Source organism: Aythya ferina (assembly GCF_964211825.1).
Source record: "Aythya ferina genome assembly, chromosome: Z".
NCBI lineage: Eukaryota > Metazoa > Chordata > Aves > Anseriformes > Anatidae > Aythya > Aythya ferina.
Window position 1 is genome coordinate 4,046,203 of NC_140299.1, and position 16,632 is coordinate 4,062,834.

At 45.4% G+C, this 16,632-nt stretch overlaps 1 protein-coding gene and 1 long non-coding RNA gene across 5 annotated transcripts in view; both read right to left on the minus strand.

The window, feature by feature from the left end:
* SETBP1 (SET binding protein 1) overlaps positions 1 to 16,632 on the minus strand; it is a 269,874-nt gene that overhangs the window by 139,973 nt on the left and 113,269 nt on the right. For all 4 annotated transcript variants that reach the window (XM_084503657.1, XM_084503655.1, XM_084503656.1 and 1 more), the window contains one exon: positions 853 to 924. In XM_084503657.1, the coding sequence (XP_084359783.1) occupies positions 853 to 924 (72 nt within the window). The remainder of the gene's footprint in view (positions 1 to 852; positions 925 to 16,632) is intronic.
* On the minus strand, positions 8,957 to 10,476 carry LOC311426876. Its single transcript, XR_014687091.1, has 2 exons — positions 10,208 to 10,476; positions 8,957 to 9,954 (listed from the first exon to the last, which is right to left on the minus strand). It is a non-coding gene; the product is annotated as an uncharacterized lncRNA (long non-coding RNA).

Sequence of the window (16,632 nt, forward strand, 5' to 3'; positions counted from 1 at the left end):
CCAGACTGAGCTAAATATTCAAAACTAGGACAAAACTCCAGCATCCTTGAACCAACCTTTCCCCTTTGCTAACATTCTAGAAAGAAGAAATCCAGACACAGCTTAGAGCTCTTTAAATGGGACCTGTACATCAGCTGAGAAACAAGGACATCAGCCCTCAGCAGGTTTTCAGGAGCCCTAGTTACAGTGGATAGTATGCCTTCGAGATCGGCCTGTCCTAACCTTCCTTGTGCTTCCTCTGACAGCTTTACATTTTTCACAGGCTATGAAAAATGTGTGTGCAGGTTGGTTGGCTGTTTCTATTTCCATTGGAAAATGGGAAATATGAAAACTTGGATGATCTGGAATAAGGGTAGCAGTACAGCTGCTTTTTCTTTCTGAACAAAGGGAAATAGATATTATCTTTTTAATAGTGGGCTCTAACTGCAGAGGAGATGAAGAGGAGAGCCTCAGAGTCAAAGGCAGTTCGAGGAGTTTCATTCTCATTATATCTCAATGGAGTGAAGCAAATAAATTGCGCAAGGAGACATATGGAAGCTCACTACGCAAATGGCCTATTTAAGGCTCTTACTTCCTAATTAGGTCCTGGTGTCAGGAGGTTGGTAACAATTATTCACACATAGATCATTTGGATACAATACAAACTGTTCTAAAACCCAAACCATCATAATGGCATGCATTAAAAAGAAGCCCTATTTAGCTTGATCTTTTTAGGCTCTTTCACTTAGCACTTGGAATATCAGTTCCTGTGCCGCACACATCCTACGTTTCACATCTAACACTTCAATAACGGGTTTGGAAGGGAAAAAGGAAGCAACAAAACCCTTCGCAGCCACAACCCCTTGTTCTTACCTTGTTCACAGATTTCGTCACTGGACTCTGCACAGGGAACCCACACTCTCTTCCCAAATTCTTCATCTGGCTCTGTGGTGTTTCCCAGAACAAAGAGAAAAGAAAGAATCTTCATTGTGGGCATGACTGTGAGGAAAATGGTCACAAGTATCCAAAGTTTTGCTCTTTTCCAATTCATTACATCTTTCTACGTGCCCACCACCCCCTGAGCACACTGTCCCGGGGTTCACCCCCAGTTGCCTCATCCCTGCTCAGTTTTGGAAGGTCCCCCAGGCTTCTCCTTAACTCATGCAGATGGGCAGGTTTCTCTTCTGACTGGCCCAGGCAAATACAGTGGCAACATGGGGCCATCTAGGTTCTGCCTGGCAGCCACGGGGTGCATCCCAAGCCATGATGGCTGGGAGTAGAGCCACGGACAGACGAATTTGGGGAGGCATGGGAAGAGCAGGACAGTGTCCCATGATGCCAACCCATCTGCTTTGTTTAAGAGTTAAAGCAGGGAGCCAAAGCCAAGGATTACCACATTGTAAAACCATTTAAAACAGGGTAAGTGGTTGTGATTCAGCATCATGACTGTAGCAAACCCACTCTGTCCTGTGCTTCCACGCTTCTGGTACAAAAATGAGATCTTCCCTTCTCCCCCTCGCACCTCCTCACCCCCTTTGTCCACCTCTCAAGCTCTTCACATGAAGGTGAAATATTTCACATTTTCACCTGTGGTAATGCAGATCAGAGAGCGTTTGCTTTGCTTTGCTTTTCACTGATTTTGCCCAAGGCATCCTTTTAAGCGGCAGCCTGTGCAAAGATAATAGGTGGCACAATTCTCTGTAACTGGAATCAGCAGCAAATCAGCCATCTGCCACTCTAGGGGTCTGAGATTAACCCAGCTACTGGACCGTGACTGCAAAGCATTTGCACATTTAGATTACAGAAATGCGAGGCTACCGGTCCAAAAAAAAAGAAAAAAGACTGGGAATGGGGAAGGTGTGGGGAGAAGGGGTGCAAGACAGCCTTGGAAGAGTCCTCTGGATTAACCCTTCCAGGTGAAAGTCATCTCATAACAACTCCAAGCAAGCAAGGTTTCAGTATAGAGTGTTAAAGGGAAAAGAGGTTTGAAGTAAGCAACTGGTGACTCATGAGATATCATGAATCAGGGAAATAGATCCAGAGACACCTCTGATACAGGGAGGAATAAAGACAAAGACATAAAGTTGCATTGTCAATGCATTGCAATGCTAAGTGGGAGGTTATGGCCAGATGGTATACCTGGACCATTTGGGAGGAGAAACATTTCTGCCCCAAGATGGACAGGCTCCCTTACAAAAGTTCCCTTACTCCAGAGCACTGCCAAGACACTGAAGAAATAGAAGAGATCTCTGCTCTGAAATATAAAGCTTTAGGGAGGTTTCTTCACTTGCTGTCCTCAAATATTTGTTCCCAAATGACACACAATACAATGCTACTCCGTGAGTGTGGATGCTGTTGGTCTACATTAACTTTTTGTCCATACATTTGAGATCCTGTCTATAAATCCATTAAGTAATTGTTATTTGTTAAGTGGAGTTATTTGTTAAGAGGTGTAACTGAGTAGGAAATACAAGCTGGTGCACATCTAGAAGCATGACCCATGCTTTGTGCAGGTGCATGAGGCTTAGGAAAGCTGCCAGGGTCTCCTTTGCTCAATTTCATGTGGGCTTTAATCCCCACTCCTGCCATTTGCTTTTGCAGGTTGGCTTCACAAGGTGAGTGATCTCAGGTTAAAAAGAGGGGGCTGTGCCCACAGGAAAAGGAGCAGCACCAGCCAAAACCATCAGGAAGGGAATTTCAGTCAAGATCTGCATGGTATGTGCCCTGGGTGAGGATGGTAGCTTGACTATATGGCTCATCTCACTGAGTCTGAAGAGATAACGGAAAAGCAAGCAGCAAGCCCATGTCTGCATACCCAGACATGTATTTTTATATACGTACTTTTTCACTAAGACCAGATGGAATCTGATGGAAGGCATACTGACTTTTGCCACATTTTTTTCACCCACTCCAATGCTTCTTGGCCAAGCACTGCAAACCCCTCACTTGTGTCAAAGAGGCATCTCCTTTGCTCAAAACCAAATCAGGCTGCAGCAACCATGTCAGCCAAGGTCAAAGCACAGCTGGGAGGCGGAATGGAGAGAAACCCATTACTGTAGACATCCTCCCTACAATGCTGGTAAGTGTTACCCCAGGAAAAAGTGCCTATCCTAGCAATGTTAGTTTGGGACTGAGCCTGGAGAAGAGGAGGATGAGGACAGAGGGCTGGATAACACATTTAAGTCACAATGAGTTCCACTCTATTTATCACACTGTTTCCAAAAGGCATTACCTGAGCAGAATCAGGTGTTCCAAAACCAGGCGTACATGTCCAAAAACAAATGTGAGGTTTGAAGTGGTTTGGATATGTACTAGGGTAGGATTTTCAGGTGAGGAAGGGGTCTTGGGGATCATACCACACCTGGGACCATGAACTGGGCCAAGGTAACCACCCCCAAGCTCCTGAGACGTGCAAGCTAATGAGCTGCTGCCCCTGCTTTGGAAAACACTCCTTGAACTTGACCTGCTGGCTGTGTCAGTGATGCAGCTGCTGGTAAAACAGGACCTAGACCTGTTTTCAAACCCGAAGGTAGGAGTTTGTCTTTCCCTAGTCTCCAATTTCTGCAAAGTCAACCTGAAACATCAGATCCAAATCCCAGCATGAGCCAGAAAGAAATGTGTGGTGGGGGGACAGATCTTTGTGTTCAGTTTCAAGTACTAGGCTTCTGCAAGAATGCTTGTGCTGTTAACAATTTTAAAATGGTTAAAAAATATATCAAAAAGCTGTGCCCCAAAAAAACAACAACAACAAAAAACTATTTGCATGTACCTTTCCCTAGCTTGTGAATAAAGGGAAGAGGGGAGCCAGAGGGCAAAAGGTTTTCTTTAGACAAAAGTGACAGCAAAACTCCAGGTGAATCAACCAACCTTACAAATTGCTGTCAAAGTTTCAGCCCCGTATGATTATCACTATTATTTTTTCTGCCCAGGCAGACTTGTAGAAAGGGTTTTTTGCAGCAGAAACCCCTGAATGGCATGAAGCAGGGGCCCAGCAGAGCCAGGCACCTGCACCAGGCATCCTGGAAGCTGCCTCATCCCTCACCAAATGAGAAGCACCGGGGAGCAGTGAGGCAGGCGACACTGCACCTTGCAGAGCTTAGCGTGTCCTACAAGTAACCTTGCATCATGATACAGAGCAGCGAGAGCAGCCTTATGGGTACTGCGAGAGGAGGAGGACAGTGAGGAGGAGGGGAAGGAGTGGCAATGGGAAAACAATCAGAAAACTCCCAGGGAATCAGGTCTTCTCTTCCTTGCTAGGAAAAATATATGAAAATTAAAAATCCCTCTATGTAGGGATTGCAGGAGAGGTGGGCAGGGGGGGATGTATTCCTCGTTCTCGGTTACTCACTTATAATCCTTTTCTCGAGAGCTTGATAATGCACACACCCAGGCTGGAAATGGTGCTGGTGGGGAACCAGCATTTCTGCCCAGTGCTTGCCATGCTTTGCCCAGGGGCAGTGCTGCTGGGGGTGCAGGGGGCTGCCCAGCTCCCTGCCACCCCATTGCTCTACCTAGACCTGTGCAAAGCCAAGAACAAGGATCCCTAAACCCTGCTGAGGGTAGACTGGGAAGGAAGAGAGTCGCGTTTAAAAGGCAAAGGAGGAGGGAGAAGGCTCCTGAAGCTGGCTGGCGGCCCCGCGCCACAGCCATTCTCATTCCCGGCACGTTTTGCTGCTCTCGAGAGCAGCCCTGCTTGGAAATATTAGTGCGGCACAGAGCGCCGGTTTCGAGTCGCTGCAGCTCCTTCTTGGCACCGGTTCAGCTTTTTGTCTTTTCTTCTCCTCCAAGCGCCCAGCGGAGGGAGGAGGAGAGAAAGGACGAAAACAAGGCGCTCCGCTCTGCTGCTGCCTGCCTCCCCAGGCACCCCTGGCATTGCCCCGCGTCCCCAGCCTGCTCCCAACCACCCCACTCAACAAACCAAAACCCCTTTCCATAGTAGCCTGTTTTTAGCCTCCTTCCCCCCTCCTGCCACCCCTTTTCATCACTCTCTCCTTTGTGCTCATCTAAATTTTTCCAGCCAAGCGTTGCAACCTTCCACCCCCCCTCCTTTCTCCTCCACCCCTCCCACCTCTTCCACTGGAAAAAAATAAAAAATAATAATAATAAAAAAAATTGTGCCATGCTTGCCAATGCCCTGGCATCTCTTCACAGCTGCAACAGAAGCTCCTTTGAGCTCCCCCAGCCCCCCCGGGTGCCTGTGAGCCGGGGGGACCCTGGGCTCTCGCGTGCACACCCACGTGCACATCAGTGGACATTCTCTGTCTGCATCCCTCGACATCGCTTTAAATACAAACTTCCTGCAAGCCTGCCTTTGGCAGCCAAATCCCTCCTCGTGCTCGTGGGGCGGGTGAGAAACAGAAGTGGCATAGCGAGGGAGGGAGGGTGTATTTTTTTAAGCAACCCAAACATGGCACAGAGCTCTTCCACCAACTTCTTCCCAGCCTGCTGTGCTGGTAGCCAGCTGCTGGTTCCAGCCTGGCACCAGCTTCGATTTGTTTTTCTCTGCTCTTAAACCCCCTCCTCCCAAATATTTATTTATTTATCTTTATTTTTATTTTTTTAATCCTTTTTCCTTCTTAGCGTGCCCACAGGAGGGGCTCCCGCCCGCTCCCACCCACAAATCTGAAGCAGCACGTGTGGAAGGAGCGGCAACGGGAGTGAAACATGATGCAACGCTCAATGCACCGAGAGGGAGGGGGGAGAAAACCCCATATGTACACACAACATATGTATGCTCTTCTCCGAGGAAGAAGGAGGGAGGGCGAGATGCCTTGAAAGCAGGCAGAACAACCCTCACACACGCCAGAATGAGAAAGTGCCAGCCCCTCTCCATGGGGGAGGTTTGGTGAGGGGAGAAAAATATGTTTTCCCCATGGGAAAGGACCCAGCAGAGAAAACTTTCAGCCAGCAACATGACTCCAGTTAAACCAGAATTTGAAACACTGATGTGCTCATGATGACGATAACATGGTGTAAAGGACACCTCGTCTGGTGCCTGGAGGAACGAGAGGTTTAGGGAGAAAATCACAGTAATAGTGTTACTGGTGCTGAAGGGAGGGGAGAAGATGCACTGAGGATTTCAGCACAGCAAAAGCAATGGCAGGAACGCATCAAACTGCAGGCCAGGCTGGAGACCCGGGGCAGAGTATGGCCCCGTGAGCAGTCAGTGATGTTGGGGGGCTTTTGATGAGCCTGGCTGGGCTCCCTTGTCCACCGGGGCACATCAGAGGCGGGTCTGTGGAAGCTGGGACAGGAGGAAGGTTGCGTGACAGATGGGCATGAGCTGCATCCCAGCCCTGATGCCTCCACTCCCCATGGCACTGAGTCCTTCGGGAGGTGCAGAGGAGCATCTGGCTGTTTCTCCTTGATCACGTTCTGGCCATCCGGGGGAACAGCAGAGGAACCGGCTCGAAAGCGGGGTCTTGGAGACAGACAGACAGACAGACAGCATGCTCGGGGTGGTACAGACAAAACAGCAGTGTCCGGAGCAGCTGCCTAATATGTATCTTGGCAAAATCTTGCCTGGCGGTGGATGAAGCAGAAATCGCAGGCTGGAATCATAAACCCGTCAGTTGGTCTGACTTTTGCTTCCCTGGCCTGCACATCTGATGCAGCAGGAAAGCAGAGGGCTGGTGGCACCCTGTCACTGCCAGGAGCCACACAGAGGAGCTGAGCCGTCAGCTGCTGCCAGATGCATGGGGAACAGCCGAGGAGCAGGCACTGGAGAGGATGAAAAACAAGCAGGCACCTCGCTGTGCCTCATTCTTTAAGGGACACATGTAGGTGCATACTTAGAGCCTGTCCCCATGCCCAGAGGAGCATCTCCACCACTGGTACCTGTCCTCTGCAGTGGGCCGCATGTTGGAGCTTTCTCCAGCATGGTTGGTGCTCACTGGGTTGGATGGAGCGCTACCCAGACAAGGCCACCAGATGCCTTCCTTTGAGCTGTGGCTTCGCTATCTGAGGCCTTTTGCACAAGGATCTCACCCAGCACCGGCAATGGCTCATCCCAACATCTGCTTCCAAACAGAGCCATCATCAATTCAAATCCCCTGCCAGCAAGCTCACCAGATGATTTTCTCTCTGCTGTTCCTCAGGATTAGGGTGGGTGTCTGCCCTTCCTTCCAGCACTGAGGATCCAGTGCTGGTGTCTGGCAAGGCAGATGAATCCCTCATGTGCCTCCATGGTGAAGGAGACCCTGGGACCTCAGTCAGAGGCCACTATAGAGAAGATCCTTGCCTGGAGGTATCTGCAGCTTGTTGAAGGGACTCCCAGATAGAGTCGCACTTTCCAATCCTTTGAGTGGAAAGGCACTATAAATAAAAGATATTACAGACTAACAAGTTCTCAGCTGCAAACCGGAGTGGGAAAGAATATTTTAGCATCCTCTTTCTAGGCACATTAACTATTGGCAGACGTGATCATTCAGGTCTTCAGAGCTGAAAACTTCACACGGCATGCAACATGTCAAGTCCACACACTCCATCTCTGGTTTCAACAGCTCTAAAATCTACACTGACCTATGTTACACACCCCGTGCAGAGACAGCATCCAAACACCATGTCACTTTGGGGGTTAAGGCAGTAAACATACACTCTGTGGTGATCTTTTCCAGGATAAGCTGGGGGCCACTGCTGCTGTAACCTCACAATAGATGGTGCTTAAGCATTTTTATCAACTGGCTTCTAATGCTTTCCTTCCCAGAGTGAGCAAGCACTTTGTATCAATCTGGCTTGCTTTAGTGCAGTGACCCAGCGCTGTGCTCCACTGCAGAAAGTTCAGGTCCCAGCTGCGGGGCTAAACTCTTGCTGACACTGTGCTGATTTCTCTGCCTCTGTCACCCATGCTGCCAGGGAGGGGGGTGTTGGTTTTTCCAGGCTGAGAAGAAAGAGAGAAAAAAAAATCCTGCAAAATGCAGAGAAGATGAGACAAAGGACAAGGGGAAGAAAGCGACGCCAACGTGCGCTGTTAGGTTGAGGACAGGAAATCTTTTGGACAGCACAGGGCACTTCATTGCTTTCTTCTTTTTCTTTCTCCTGCCAAGACAAAGATCTTGCTGGAGAGGCAATTAAAATGTTACAGGCAAGGAAAAGCATCCACTTTTAGGATGCCTTGAAGAACTTTTGTGTGTGCACAAGCGCACAGGGAGACATGCACGGAGGGAAATTGCTGTTAGTGATGGGCGAACTACAGAAGGTTTGGTGGTTTGTTTTGGATAAGGATCCTCACATGCACATGCTTATCTAAAGCCCTCAATCTTCGGAGCAGGACTGGAAATGTCTTAAGAACAGATCCTTCTTGCATGATTTCCAGTATCTCTCAGAGCAGTTGCTCATGCCAAAAATACCATGAAAACATTTTTTTTTCCTCCTCCTTCTTTTATGCAGTGTTTTGGCTCTTCTGCTTCTGGTTCCAAGCAAAACTGAAAACCACAAAGTCTTTGACTTTGGTTGAACTGCGCTTATTTAATTTCAAGCCATCCTGGTTCTCATGACTGCACACAAATGAGGGAAATAAGGAAAAATGATCCTGTGATTCCATGGAAAACTTTAAGAGAATAGAAAACTGCCTGAAAACTGGCAATAAAATGATCTGGCTTCCCTAAGAGAGAACTACAAGCCTTGGTTTCCCTGAAGTAGAGCACTTATTTGTAAGCTGGCTATTCTGGCCACAGATAACATGCAAGATCTCAACACTCCCAATTCAAATGAGCCTGTTAGCCTTTGGGTGGCTATTAGTCAGTAAATACTATTGAATCAATAAACAAAATAAGGACTTTGAAGGGAGTCTTATTTCCCCAACCAATCTTGAAACTCATCAGATCTGCAGTGGTTGTAATTTGACAGAGAAAGAAGAAAGAAAACAGTTTGAACATGATATGGTGCTCTCCAGTTTTCTTAAATCAGAGTGTAATTGAGGTAAAATAGCCCAAGGATGGTGCTGTTGGGATGAAAGACGTATGTTTTGCTTAATGCCTCTGGTTGTTGTAGGGCTGGTTTTAATCTTTGGCTGGATTTACATCAGGGTATCTCAAGTAATGTTGCTCAATGTGTAAGGCAGATCAGAATCAGGCCAATGTGCTTTTAAGTATGTTGCCAGCTATCCTGTGTCCATGGACTATTCACCCTGGGAAGGATAAAAGCACACCCATTCGCTGTATGTATAGCAAGGAATGAATGTTTTGTCTACTGGAGACCAGGTGATATTCTTGCTAAATGGTTTCTTGTAGTCTTCTATTTTTTCTGCCTTTACTATTATTTATTAATTACTCAAGCCATGGTTTTCAGCCAAGTTGTTTGGAGACCAAGACTAGGGTCTTTAGATGGTACAAACTGGAATAACAATCCACATCAGCAGAAGGATGGACAAAGTCAGAGAAGATGTGACCACCAGTTTATACCACTCAGCCTTCCAAAAGAGGAGCTTGGCCTTCCATTCAGCACAGGGCATACCATCTGAGTATCTTCTCACTGCAGTTTCAGCACTTCTTGTGGGCAACCAAGAGAGATAGGAGAGGCCCAAGTCCCTGTTTTTGTGTATCGGGAGCAGCTCTGTTGCACGCTGAGTGCTGAGGTCTTTGCAAAATCCATGCATCATGTCCTGCTAAGAGCAGGAGGATGCTGATCATTTTTTGTCAAAGCTTGGCTCCTCTTTTGCTTCTTAGTTTAGCTGGTGGGAGGAAGGGATGGATTTAACTTTTGGCTTGAAGGAAAGAAAGTAAAAAAATCTGGACCCTCTCAAGAGTTGAGAAATCCGGCCCTGAGCTTTTTTGAAAAAGCGACCCAATCTGTCTGGTCATTACCCTTTTTTCTGCCTGTTACTAACACAGAGATTGATATTTCCTTGCAGGAAACGTTGGCGAGGGATCGGGGTTCCCATTCACTTGTGCTGTTTACTGCTCCCATGAGATCCCAGGCTTCAGCGACGATTGAGCAGACCGCTCTGCAGGTGCATGGTTTATGCGCCAAAATGGGCTGTAAATCAGAGCAGAGGAAGAAAGGGCTGTAACAGTGCTTGTTTGTAGAAGCGACCACTGGAAAGGGATGCTGACCATGTTCATTTTACAGGTCTGATCTCCTAAACCTGCCCTTCCTCACTCTGCTCCCAAGGGATTGGGTCCCAGGTTGCAAATCTAAGGAGCATACCAATAATTTGCCAGAGATTACACACATGGTGAACTTGTCCCTGATCTCCACTATTGGTTTTCAAAAACAGGAATTCTCATACCCTTTTGGACAGATGGCTGGTCCTATTACTTCTTATGTTAGATTTCCCATTGAGGCTGAAAGCAAATCCACGTTCAAGCTGAAAGTAAACAACCTGCAAATTCAAAAGGCATTAACTCTAACTGCCAAAGCATTTGCTGCATATGCCGCAGATGTCAAATAGACAGTTTCCCACAGCACTGAGCCTAGACACATAGCTAAGTTACACAGCAAAACCTTCCACCCAGCCTGAAAAACCATCCTGTGCAAAACTCACTCCCCTTGCTGGCATTCTAGGGCTGGAGCCTCAGCTGGAGCAAATTAATGGCATTGCCCTGATTTGAATAGAGCTACGCCAATTTATACCAGATGAGGATTTCACCCTTTGGAGGATGAGTGGGAAATGGCTACCCGCTACTATTTATTTCCCTTTTTTAACACTGTGATTTGAGAAAAAATAAAAGGTGGTGTATTTTAAAGAGTGAAGAGCACTAAATAAGGATCTCTTTTTCTGTGTCCCTGATTAATTTCTAAAGTAACCTAATACAGATCTTGGTCCTACAGTATCAAGCTTTACAGAAAAATGTATACAAATAACAAAATATATAAATACATACAACTGAAGTTACACAACTTATTTTGATTCCTGATGCCTCCCAAAATGCCAATAAAAAGTTAACTGGGAACCCGATCACAACACTGCTGTAGGATTGAAGAAAACTCAGAAAGTGGAAAGGACTGAATAAGGCAGTCTCTTGTTCCCAGCCAGAGCTGAATGAAGAGGACAAAAACCATGAAACCAAACCACATAAACAAAAAACCCCTACCCATATGCTCTGAAATGCTCTGAACATTAGTACATTAGTATCATGGTGTGCTTCTCAGCTGTAAAGAAATGCAAATTTGTTTTTCTGATGTATTTTGGTGTAAACCCTGAATTGAATTCTAGTTCTGCAAATCAGGATTCATTCCATTTACATCAGTGCAACCTCATGGTGTACATTCAGGAAAGGTCACCCAAATTAGGCGTATGATTTATTCTTTAGCATAGGAGGCCTGGTTCTCAGACTCAGACGTGCCTTGATTTTCCCCAAAGTAAACTGAAGGTCAAATATTGCACCAATAGAAATGACTGGAGATTTTTTAAGAGGAGGATAATGGGAAGTCAGATGGCTAAACTCTAACTTAAAGCCTCAAGACTGATGGGTCTCATCACAAATTTCACCTACTCCTTTCCCCAGCCATCCTTGTTTTCCCTTTACTCATCAGTGTAAGCTGGCAATTAGTAATATTTTGCTTGTTTATAGAACCTTCCATCTGAGGATCTAGAAACACTTTGTAAACATTAATGAACTAAGCTACTTAGCACCCCCTGCGAGACTGATACCACTATCTCATTCGTGCAGATTGGGGAAGAGGTACAGCTTTGCCATTGGTTGGAGCTGGGCAGCAGCAGAGCCGGGAACAGGCTCTGGACCCTGAACCCAATGCTCCCCTGTGCTTTCAGCTCAAATACACAGCTCAGATACATACATCCCTGGGTGTGGGGACGTGTCCAGCAAATTGCAATGCTGGTAATATCTCTGAGTTCTGCTGGTGTGCACTGTTTTGTGGCAGGCTCAACACAGAGGGTTGAGGTTGTCCCCATGCAATGGACTCAGGTCCCACTTCCTCACTGACAGAAACAGATCAGAGATGCCATCCATCCTCATCTGAAATAACCACTCACAAATTACACCCTCTGCAAAATACAATTTCCCCCTGAACAGGGGGGAAAATTGGGAATGTGCTTGCCTTGACTCATTTCTTAATAATATCACCAAACCCGGACAAAACAACACAAAGGTCCCTGAGGGTTTCTTTACCTTTAATTGCATTTTTAATTGTCCTTAACTTTTTCTTGTGTAGAGGATGTAAAATATTCAATCCTGCTTGCTAGTCACAATGACAGAGGGAAATTTAGAGCACTTTAACAAAAATCTGAAGGTTTTGCTTCCCAGACTATGAGGAATGCTTAGATCCTAGACAAGCCTTAGGACAAGATAGGCATTGACCAGACATGGTTTTGCTGTTATTGTTATATATATATATATATATATATATATATATATATATTTTTTTTTTTTTCTCCAAAGCACAATCTCATTGATTTAAGAGCAGCTAATGTCTGGTACCTATTTGAAGCATATTTCCACATAGTACTTCTCCAACTGCATGGCAATCGGACAATTTCCATGATTATTCTTCTGTCTAAAAATACACATCTCCCCCTCTCTTCAATTTATCACTGAGCCAGTCAGCCTGCTTATTGTTGAAGTTTTGCCCATTTAATAGTGCACTTAGGAAAGCTTAATACAAACATCGACCAATTCATCGCTGTCACAAAAAGAAAAGCCTTAGAAATCATTCATCTAAGCAGGAGTCAAGAGCAAGAGTCTCTTATTTAGAGATCAGTCAATAAGAAACAATGTTATGGAAGCCATCCTAAGCACACTAGATTTTAAAAATAAATAAATAAATCTTTTCTTCACAGAGAGAAACTGAGGAGAATAACAAACAAACTGTTTGATTTTGCTTTCAAAATTTTCTGGTGAATTTAAATTCCAGAAATGGGGCATTGCAAAATAGACAGGCATTTGACATATTCAGAGTGTTGATTTGTGAACTATTAGCAGATTGCTATTTGCCTAAAAATATGTATTTGAAATTCCTTTCTAAAAACTCTTCTTGATCTCTTCCCAATTCATGAGCTGTTAAATGTCTGTTCGACACGGCAATGTTTGTCTCCTGAACAGAGGGACATTACAATCCCTAGAAGCAGGTTTCCAGTGGGAATATTAAGGGCACTATTCAGGAATATTCTCCAGAATTTGCAGCCTCCACAAACACTCTGTCTCAAAAACATGTTTGCTGGAATATTTGTCAAGAGCAAACATGACGGGATGGTGGGAGAAAGTGTACGAAGTCTAACCAAGCTTATAAAAACCCAGCAGCTAATGAATACTTGTGGAAAATGTCTTACAGTATTTCCTCAGCTGCAGATGCTAATTAGGAGAGCCTATAAAGCTAAAACTCTTTTGCTGTCTACCTCCTCGTCTGCTCCAGAACTGAAAGCCACTTCCATGGGTCTCTTTATGATGCTCATCCCCTTTACATCTGCTGGATCCAGAAGCAGCTATTTCAACTTTTGTGTGCATAAATGAGTGAGGTATGAGCAACTGGACAGAGGCCCAGAAACTCATTTCACATAAGCTGCTTGATGGCTAACAGCTTTTCACTGTCTCCAAGAAAAGAAGAAAAAAAAAAAAAAAAAGACCTACAACATGTTTGAGCGTACATGTAGATTGGTGAATATGTCTCACTGCCCAGCCCTGGATGACAGAATAAGTCTGGCTGAGTCTGGCAGGGACCTCCGGGTCCATCTGGTCCAACCCCTGCTCAAGCAGGGCCACCCAGAGCAGGGTGCCTAGGACCACATCCAGGCTTGTGAAGATCTCCAAGGAGGGGACTCCACAGCCTCTGGGCAGCCTGTGCCTGGGCTTGGTCTCCAAACGGTTACACAGTATCACACATTATTTCAGGACCTTTCCTTCAGTGACAAAACAGCTTTTGGATGGGGCCTTCTTCCATAATCGAGCACAGTAGGTGCCCAAAGAAACACAGCAAGCTTGTACTGCTACAGGATATCGACCCAAGAGCACATGGCCGAGGAAGGGAGAAGAACTGCAAGAAAAGCCAGTGGGCATCCTCAAGTCTACATGTCTGAGTACTTGAGGATGGTGAATTACTGATGTTCAGCCAAGCCAAAATCATCTCTTACTGAGTGCTAATACTGCTTAAACAAACAAACAAAACAAAAAACAACAACAACAAAAAAAAAGCCCAAGACATCAAGATCCAGTGTTTTTAGTTGACACCAACCCAAGGAAGCATTTGTAATGCATGGTGCTGAGACACAGCAGGAGGCTAAAATGAACTTGTTGGTTGAAAAAAAATAAAAATAACGTGTTGGGAGACAATTAGCTCTTCTCCCACGAGCTATATTTTACAAACTCTGGGCCAAAATCCACTTCTAAAGTGATGCTTAAATTCAGTGGGATTACTGTGGAACTCCTCTGCCACACTGCTGTTGGAAAAGTAAGACGGGGTGGGCTGTGGTCAGCTAGGCTGAATTTGTACCTGGGCTGCTCAAAATGCTATTGCAACACTGAGGTTCACCAGCATGTCTTGAAACTCAACACCATACTTGTTTTCCAGTAATGCCTGACATTTCTTTTACACCTGACTAATACTGAGACCACTGAGACCCCTGGTAAGTTTTCAGAGCAGGAGTTTCCTGAAAATGATGTTCACTCCGCTGCGCATGCAACGAGCTCACTAAATGACTAGACAGAGTTGTTCTCCTTTCTTTAAAGAAAATGCAAATCCTACTTCACTTCAAATATGCTTTTATTTCACAAATTCCACCTATTAGCTGAGTACATCATTCCTCATGTTTCTCTCTCCTCAAAGGTAAGGGAAAGCGATGGACCATTCCGAATTTTTACACACTGTCCTCTCTGGTCATGCATTGCTAGAGATGATACTGTATAATGCATGACTTACCTGCAAAGACATCAGAGGAGTAATGAAATAAGCAGATGCTCTGTCAGCAGGCTTTTAAAACATTGGTATTGCAATCTGAGATGCAGCCAGCCATTACATGCATATGCCTTTTATTTATGGAGCTGATAAAGGCTCTGTGTCAGACAGTCACATCGCCTTTTTACTTTAAAACTTTTCCCACTTGCTGCCTGATTATTTTATTCTCATTCAAGCCCCTGATTTGGGAGGAAAAGCACAATTTACCTCCTGACTCATCTGTTAAAAACAGTGGTCTAAAAAATAGACACCTTCATCCAAGCCAACCACCAGGGAAACAACTATAGGGTTTCCTCTCCTCCTAACATTGATGATGCCTGAAATAGGTGGATCTCACTGGGGTTACCTATTTCACTCTACTGGCTAGGCGGGAAACTCAGGACAACCTTCCCAGCTGGGTGCCAGGCAGCATTGGCACCTGCCACCATAGATGTCCATGCCACCAGTGTTGTACATGTTCACCCCTATGTAATTTCAATTTTCCCCCAAACTCCATTCCAAACATTAATGTGCTCAAAAAGGAGAAAAAAAAAAAAAAAAAAAAAAAAAAAGGGAGAAAGGCTGGCACGAATCAAAGGGAAGAATGGTGTTAACATTAACAGCCACCAGACAAGAAGCACTTTGCACTATAAATAAAATAGCGTTGCTCAGCTGCTCTAGGAGCTAAGTTCTGAAGTCACCGAGTTGCACAGCTGTAGCTCAAGGGAGGATTTCAATTCATGCTGAATGCTGTGTTTGATCACTGGTACATCACCCAAAGGTTCACAGTAGAACAGATGATGGGACACAGAAAAGCTCTTCTTCCTACCACCGCCAAGGAAGCTGCTGCTTGCTGACTGACAGCTCCCCAGCCAGCTTATGTGCATCTAATTACTGAGCCACAACCCAAATCAAAATGCCCCGTTGCAGCTGGTGTCTCACTTAATCCATTCATAACACAAGCTAATTAGCATTGATGGTTTTGGGCAAGTTTATTCCAAATGTGGTCAAGTCCCAGGCTTTCAGCTTAGTTGCTAGGACCCATTGAGGATCCTGGGAGAGGCTGTGTTTCTGCCCAGAAGGCATTTTCTGCTCTGCTGTTGGAGAGGCTTAAGAGTGGGGTCAGGGGAAGATGCTGCACTCGGCTGGGATGAACACTGTCTACAAGCACTGCTACTGAGCTGCTCTTGCTGCTGTGCCCTGCCATCCTCCTCCATACAGAGGAGTCCATAAATAAGGCACTTTGTAGTTTTCCTCCTGTCAGAATCTATATATTGTGATTGAGGGGAAAAAAAAATCTTGGAAAGTGGGAGAAGTGAAGGAACAATTTTGTATTTTATATTATTCTTTGAGAGCATGAGAGCAGAGCTGAGAAAAGAAGACAGTTACCAGAGCTTTGCATTTCCTTTTCAACCTATGGGATTAGAAGATGAGAGCAGGTGCTAATGGGAATTTTGCCCATGGCAGAAAATCAGGATCCTAAATCTTCTGTGCTGGAAATCACACACCCCCTCTAGCAATGACCTGTAATGGCTGCACTTGGAAATTGGTGATATAAGGAATTGTCACTTGGCAGAAAACCTACTTTACGCTCCTTCAGCGCTCCCCAATTTCAGTTTAATTTGTAACAGGATGCAAGTGTAAATGAACTGACAACAGAGCTATCAGCTATTCTGTTGGTAACACTCGGAGCAATAGTTTCGATTTGACTAGACACAGCTGTCCACTGCATGTAATGACCTTTAGCCCCGTCCTTGGCGAAATTCAATTCTCTCCATGTCTGACTCTGTCCGTGGGGACTTGTGTAGCAGAGCTGCCAGAATAATC